General features: G+C 45.8%; 1 protein-coding gene across 1 annotated transcript; it reads right to left on the reverse strand.

Annotated features, from left to right (window-relative positions):
• Positions 1-1,347: 1,347 nt before the first annotated feature.
• LOC119308418 lies at positions 1,348-7,558 on the reverse strand. Its single transcript, XM_037584547.1, has 4 exons — positions 7,195-7,558; positions 2,187-3,275; positions 1,949-2,092; positions 1,348-1,866 (listed from the first exon to the last, which is right to left on the reverse strand). The coding sequence occupies exons 1-4, from the start codon at positions 7,285-7,287 to the stop codon at positions 1,825-1,827; spliced, it is 1,368 nt and encodes a 455-aa protein (XP_037440444.1). The 5' UTR covers positions 7,288-7,558; the 3' UTR covers positions 1,348-1,824.
• Between the last annotated feature and the right edge of the window lie 206 nt (positions 7,559-7,764).

Here is a 7,764-nt window from a genome sequence, read left to right on the forward strand (position 1 = left end):
TCTTGTCATGAACCGAACCGGACCTCAGGTGAAGCTGGTCAAAAACCCTTCCTTCATCTGCCATGAACCGTCCACGATGCAATTGATCATACGATGGATGGATAAAAGAAGCCATCCTGCAAATTACAAATGTATATGGTAAGCCCCGTTTTCATTTGCAAATATCCGCACTAGTGCAAAAACATACATACATGTGCAAAATTTCTACACTAATTCTTCTTCCATACACCATATATGTGCATATAAATTTCTACAATATCATACACCATATATTTGCACTAATTCTTCCATACACCATATATGTGCGTACATATCCTAACCAAATTCATAGCACTTTCATAAAAATCCTATATTATACATATTCTAAGCCATACATATCCTAAATCACACTAATCCCCACATTATCACACAAAAATCCACTATCCATTTAACAAAAGGATGAACTAGGGTTTCACCCAAATCAATCAAATGCAAAGATTTCAACCAATAGAAAGAGGGGAAAGGGAGGGGAATACCTTGAGGATTCGAAGGGCAACCGGATCCACCAATCTTCGGCTCAGATCCGCAGCTCTTGAGTGGGGAGAGGGAGGGGCGATTTGAGGGGCGCCATGGCTGGGAAAGAACAGAGGGAGGAGAGAAAGAAAGAACAAAAACCAGAGGGGCTCGGGCGGCGATGTGGTGAAGGGGTATGGCGCCCCAGGCCGGGGCGTCGTGCTTTAGCCCATGGCGCCCTGGGCCGAGGCATCATGGGCCCAAGGCCATTCCGACGTGGCAGTCAGCGCCAACCCCATGGCGCCTTTGACCGGGGCGTTATGTTATCTAGCATGGCGCTCGGGGCGCGGGCGTCATGTGGGTAGGACCATTTTACGAAATATTTTCAAAAAAGGCCCATTTTGTGCTGAACTTTGGCCAAAGGGCCAGTTTTGTCATTTTTCCTTTCGGGGTACAGACTGCGCGCACTGCCGATGTCTACACAGCATTTCCCTTGCCTTCTCTTATAAATTTACCTACGGGGAGGGGAAGACGGATTTGTGTGGCAGGATTTTTGAAGGACTTTCTGAAGATGTTACGGGCAGGTATTAGGAACTAATGAACTGGGGGCAAATTTGAATGGATCCATGGTTAATATGTGTGGAGACAGTTATTCATGTAAATTTGAACCGGTGTCTTTGTGTTTCGACTTTTTGTCGTTCATTTATCAAGTTTCAGCAGCTGAAACTTAACAAAGTTACAGAAAACAAGTCAAAACAGGTCTTATTTGAAAGCCCTCGTCACAAAAAGCATGCATATGAACACGAAACAAGTCAAAGATACAAATATGGAAGATTTCAATCGAAAGCACACACAAAAAAAAATGATGTAGGTGCCCCCCAGCACCTGCATACCACCTTGACGGTGTTGAACATTATAAGCACCATGAAATCAATCATCTCAACGGCTAGCTGCGTCCGTCCTTTGGATAATCAAGCAACAGTAAGGAACAAGATATCACATAATCATTGGGCCCTGGCATACAGCTACAAGCCCTACAAACGGAAGGGCTACCGGCACAGCAGACCTTTACCAAAAGTCATTCCAAAACTATTTCAAGATGCGGCGAACTGATCCCGTCTGCCAGGTCTCTGAGCACCTCCGATCTCTCACACTCGTGCCACTCCCGGCGCCGCCGGACTATCTCCAGGCCGACGAGCTCCCAATCTTCGTCCTCCATGACATGCCCATCCAGCAGGTGGGCGCGCTCCAGCATCGGCGATGCCTGGATGATCTGCTTCACAAAGCCTGTCTGCCACGCCGCCCCGTCGAAGCCAATGACCACGAGTTCTTTCAGGATCCTGCGGTACTCGCCTTCTCTGAGTTGTTGTCAAACTGCATTCAGGTTTTAGAGTTTCAGGAACCTCTTAGAAACAAAAAAGGTACCGTGCTTGACAAAATCGTAGGATGAACGTACATGAACATGGAGCGACTCCAAGGCAGGCGCGGCAGCAACTAGGCAGAGAATCCAGATTGTATCCCAGTTCATTGGCACGTTTGCAATGAATAGTTTATTGAGATGATTGAGCCGGACAGGAATGGCGGTTGGTTCGATCCACATCTGCATATATGAAGTGATAATTTTGCACTGTCTTATGTAGCGATGCGACGTTATGACCAATAAAAAAAGGATCATTTCAGGAAAAGCTACTCACCTGACGCCCTCTTAACTGCAGAACAAGGTACTCTAGAGATGGCGGTGCCCCTCTAAAGAATTTGCTTAGTTGATATGTCCTGTTGCTACGAGAGGAATCATCCTTGCCATTATCTCCAGTTTGCAAGAAGTTCAGACTCACATGCCTAAGTCGAGGCACATCGCCGTAGCGTATTATAGTTGGCTGACCACGACAAGCAAATGTTTCAAGATAAGGCACCGAAGCCAGATGGACACTCACAGTGTTGTAGTTGTCCAATTGCAGACTCTTTAACTGTGACTTAGGAATAACGATATTAAAAGCAGGTTGGCGACAGCCAGAATCTTTCAGCCTCAAATCCACCAGCTGCGCGCAGTTTTCCAGAATATCAAGAACATGTAGCATGCGTAAACTTTCTTTGCACAGAGTAAGTGATGTGAGGCTCTGAAACGTCAAGGGGTTGGGTGCAAAACGATGATAACAATTGGATAGCACAAGCCGTTTCAGTCGCACATTCTTGCATCCATCCAACAGCCGGAAGTCATAGCGCCAGGAAGAGTTGTCAATGACAAGCTCCAATTCTTCAACGCCCCATCTGCCAATCGCTTCTGTGATCCATTGATCAGTGAAATCGCTCCTCCCACAGGCTTGAAGCCTCAGCTTCTGGATAGAACGTTGCTGAACATTGTCGGGAGCCAGAAGGAATGCATTCACCCGTTTAACATAGCGTCGCATGGCCCAACGCTCATAACGTTGCAGGATGGGTGTTAGCAGACAGACTTTCCACCTCCAGTCTTTGAAGGAATATAACCAGTCTCTAGAAGCATAACTGCCGTCCAACTTCAGTGCATTCTTCTCTGCCTCATACCTTGCCTTAGCCTCCACCACAACTTGCTTCAGTCTGTGGTACCGTGGAGGGAGAATGTCATCAACCGTAAGGTCAAAACCTGTGTGCGAGTGTGTATAGAGATCCTGCCATTGCTTCGAAAGGATAGTGGTGGCTGTCGCTGTCCGTGCATCTAGCTTGTCAATGATCAAGATTAATATCTCGTTAAGTAAGCTGCTGATCTTGTCCTCACGGCAACTGTTGTGCTCCTCGCCCTGACGCATCTAGTTTTGTTTTGGTGAGAAATAAATGAAATAGCAATCAGGGAATTCCAAATAACTTAAGCAGATAACTGGACAACTTGACTTAAAAGTAAGCATTAAAACATTCCTAGTAAATTTCAGTGCATGAACAAGCAAAACACATGAAAGAGTGGCTCCACCTAAACAACCTAAATCCTCCAAGAGAAGTCCTGCGCGAGAGGATGTGCTCCCAGCCTATCCATGGTGTCCCGTCTTTTTGGACTGAGCGACTCTGACTGCGAATCAAGGGTGCACGCTGCCTCCCGTGCAGGCCTCAAAAGCCTCATTATAACCCGGAAACACTCGGTTGGAGGGCCCACCAAGGCCCATTCCCCACCATGCCTATCCTCACATACGCCGCCTCGCCCCCTCCATCGCCTCTCTCTCTCCCCAACGCCTCCCTCCCAAGTGAGCCGCTGCCGCTGCCGCCACCTCCATTCCTGACTGCCGCCGCCCTCCACCAACGCAGCTCCGTCTCGCGACCCTCCTTCGCCTCCCAGCACCGCCTTGTCGTTCCGCCATTGTGCATGGCCCCGCAGCTAACCCTAAACGCGACAGTTCCCTGGGCGACGGCTCCATGGACGCAGGCACAGCATCCCATGCCTCCGGCAGGCTCCTCTGTCGCCTCGGGTGACACGTTGGAGGAACGATATTGGGCTTGAGAAGTGAGCAAGGAACCTGACATAACATTCCTATGGTTCCTCTGTCCCGGTCTTGCACCACTCTCATATCCATCAATCAATTTCATAGATAGTTACTATGGTTGTTTCTTCCTCCATTCACTAAAGCAAATGGAGCCTTTCCCTCCTCGAGTCAGCAAGCCAACTCGAGTGTTTTACCCTCGTGTCACTAGCGCAACACGAGCCATTCAAAAAAAAGTCTTGGAACTGAAGAGAAATCCATCTCTATACAAACTCTTTATGAGCCTCCTCCTCCTCCGTTTCCAAGCTCGGGCGCCCAAAGCTACTCCTCCCCGTCTCAAGCAGGCAAGCGAGTTGCCCAGGGTATGCTTCTCTCCACCTTGGTCGTGTATATTGATGATTGGAACATGGTCGTGGGTGTGTAAGATTTTGGTACGGAGAAATCAATTTTGTTTTAGGGATCTAGGAGCAGAGTCTGTTTGTACAATTAGGACCTGCCGGTTGCTTTCTAGGATTAGGTAGCTTCGTTCAGATCTTTGATCCTGTTTGGGGGGACAGGAACTTCCCAATTTGCAACAAATGCTCTGGAAGAAGCATTTTTCTACTTTGAGTAGTCATCATATTGTCTTACTCTTACACATGAGAATTAGTGAGAGGAAGGTTCCTTGAATGTAATTTGTCTCAACGCAATTAGTAGGCAAGCAGCTCCTGCTACATGAGTTCCGTACTCCAGTCTAAATATGCTCTCAGTAAAAGGTAGGCACCCAGATCAACTTTTGATTTGTATTTTTGTATCCCCAGTTCTACACTCTGTAATTTTTATTACGTTTCAAAAATTAGGCATGCCAGTCAAGGTTCCCTTATTATGTATGCTTTTTGTGTGTTATTTTTCCAAACACACGCTTAACAACTGTCACCTCGGTGTTATTGATTACGAAGCATTTTTGTGATCCTCTAATTGTTACCTACTGCCATTTGTGCCAGCATTCATATACTAGCCTCCATAAATAGAAATGGATGAGCATCCACATTGTTCTGCATATGCATGTTTTTGCAGGGAGGCAGAAGGTATTTTCCTTTGTTCTGCTATGTTTGAACGTAGAATTCTGAAAACTAATCATTTCATTGTATTTACATTGGTGACATGCAATTGGTGTTTTACTACATTCCGAAAATGTAATTGCATGACACATAATTTTAGTCATCTGTAAAATGTTTTGGAAATATTACGGTAGGAGTGCTACTGGAATATTTCTATACATACATGGACTGCATATGTGAAAATGAATTTCCATTCCCATGTTTCCTACCTCTATGGATGCTTAGAATGATTAGGCACCAGCATGTTGGACAGGATTGTAATGCCCAGTTTTCTTTTTAAAAAAACTCATAGCCCTTTCATTGTGATTGTTAAGAATGTAAGCAAAAGAAAGAATGCATGTGTTCATTCTATGCACTTGGTAATTTGCTGCTATTTTCAAATTGTTTCTGTGTCTATTTTTTGCGAAGCAATCTTGAGCATTGGAAGATTTGAGGTCTTATGTACAAAAAACAAAACTTATAGTGGATCTGTTTATTATTTCCAGTCTAGATTAGGCTAAGCATTATGAGTGATATGCTGTTTTCATCCTTCTGTTGTCAAGAATTGATGTGGGTAAGCTATACTTTTCTCTCTGCAGCCAACTTGCTGCAGTTAGTGAAGAACAAGAGAGATTAAGGAAGGACTATGCTGTACGGCTATGTTGACAAGATAAAAATTTATGGATGGAGTACTGGAGTTGTGTAGAAACTTTAGGAGAGGAGGACAGCCAGCCAGCGTAAGTGCGTACATTACTTTTGTATTTTTGATGGGCTGATGCGCATGCATTATTTGTGCTTCACTCAAATGAGCCAATTAATTCACTAAATTTTCCGTGTGATTTGCAGCTCCTTGTCTAGAATCAACAGAATCCAGTACAAACTTCAATTAACTGGAATTAATGTGTTGATCTGGTGTCCAAGGAGTGCACATGCTGACCTCAGGCTGGAGAATGTTCATGTAGGCAAAAATATTATGTCATCCTACGCTGTACTTTTCTGGAACATGCATATGAAAGGAATCTCTAAATACAAATGCAGATATTCCTCTCTGCCGCCTTTTGCAGTTGTAACTTCTGATAAATGCTTTCTAAACAGGTTAGGTGAATTTCTTTTTTTTTTTGAACAAAGAAGGGTTTCCCCCTTCCGATTTCCATTAAGGGAAACCAAGCCCGAAATAGTCAGACGCGATACATCAAAGTATTCGATAAAACTAGGTGAATTTCTCTGCAACGAGCAGCTCGACAAAAGTTCCGGTCAGGCTTTATGTTTACTTGCTTCTTTGTCTTCTGCTGCAGCTGCACTGGTTGACACTCACGGCATCGACCCATTTGACCGAGAGGAGCTGCTGCAATGTATCGTCGGAGCCATCGTATGGGCCATAGTCATCGTTGTAATTCTGAATGCATAGATCCTCATGTTTGAGAGGTGGAAGCATGAGACTATAACATTCATCTTCTGAACTTTTTACCCAATCAAATCATGTGTTTTGCATTTTTGATTGTATCATCAATAGTTTCCTGCCTTAAAGGATGGTCACAGTCTCCGAACAAGTTTTAGGGGTTGATCATGTCACAATTGTTGTTGTGTGGTTCACCCAGGAATTCGATGTTAACATGTAATTGTGCATGCCTGATTAGACTTTATCCATGACTGCAGGAATTGGGCCTCTGTTGGTGCTGGCTAATTGCACATGGCCGAACCAGCCAAATCTGCAGATACATGGCATGGCCAAACCAGGCAAGACAACCATCGATCCAGTCTCAGCCCAGTAGAGGCAGCTCACCAAGGCGCGCATCTGGGACTAGTAATGACAGGACCAGACGCAGCAAATTTAAGAGCATATATGTTCCCTCAGTCCCATAATATAAGTGTCAAAAATGCTCTTATATTATGAGACTGAGGGAGTACATTGGTACTCCATTCAGCTGCAAAACTCCCTCCGATCCAAATTAATTGACGGTCACAATGTTCTACTAAAGGAGCGTCAATTAATCTGGATCGGAGGGAGTATACACACCAGACTGCATTGTCTCTGTCTACAGCACTAGTATTGCTCAATAAACACGGAGCAATCCAGAAGTAAACAGTTATCTGGCACCATTTGGCCGTGAGTTGCGCGTAGATTATTGTAACGATGAAAAATATTCAACAGAAATCACAGGGATGGGTGCCGTACTTACCCGTTTCCGGGCTGGGTAGGCGGCGGCGGTGGTGCGGAGATCGGAGGCCTTCCTGAGCCGGCGGTGGCGTGGAGGATCTGCACCCGTGTCCATCGGGTCCGAGGCGCGATGGCGGGCGACCGGCCGGGGAATGGACGGCGGCGGTGGATTCGCAGGGAGGCTATGGAGGTACGGGGCTGGTTTAGGATGGTGGATTTGGACTGGAGAACCCGATGCGGCCGAGCGCCGACTACTCGGGGCCGCGCCCTCACCGCTGCGACGGACGTGGGTTCGTTTTGGCCAGCTCAGATCAATTTCTTTTGTTCCATGCCTGCGCCTAGGGCACGTGCCCGGGCTTCACGACGGCGCGTATGACGGCACGAGATTTTTTTTTTTTTGGAGACCATCGGCACGAGAGCTTGACGAAGGCCTCCTATTCAGCGTGCTGGGCCCATTCGTGGCGCTGGAAGTGGGAAGCCACTTGTTTGTTTGTTGGTTTTTTTTTTTGCTTTTTTCTGTTTTAAGTTTTTTCATATTTAGAAACAATTAAGGATTTCAAAAAAGTTGGGCATTGTGAAAGAAATCATCGTG

Source organism: Triticum dicoccoides, chromosome 5B (assembly GCF_002162155.2).
Source record: "Triticum dicoccoides isolate Atlit2015 ecotype Zavitan chromosome 5B, WEW_v2.0, whole genome shotgun sequence".
Taxonomy (NCBI): Eukaryota; Viridiplantae; Streptophyta; class Magnoliopsida; order Poales; family Poaceae; genus Triticum; species Triticum dicoccoides.

Bases quoted from the DNA above. Each gene is read 5' to 3' on its own strand.
- LOC119308418 (XM_037584547.1), bottom strand. From the start codon at position 7,287: ATGGACACGGGTGCAGATCCTCCACGCCACCGCCGGCTCAGGAAGGCC. The intron at 3,276-7,194 runs GTAAGTACGGCA...AAACAAAACTAG, and splicing joins CCTACCCAGCCCGGAAACGG to ATGCGTCAGGGCGAGGAGCA. The intron at 2,093-2,186 runs GTGAGTAGCTTT...TCATATATGCAG, and splicing joins TGCAGTTAAGAGGGCGTCAG to ATGTGGATCGAACCAACCGC.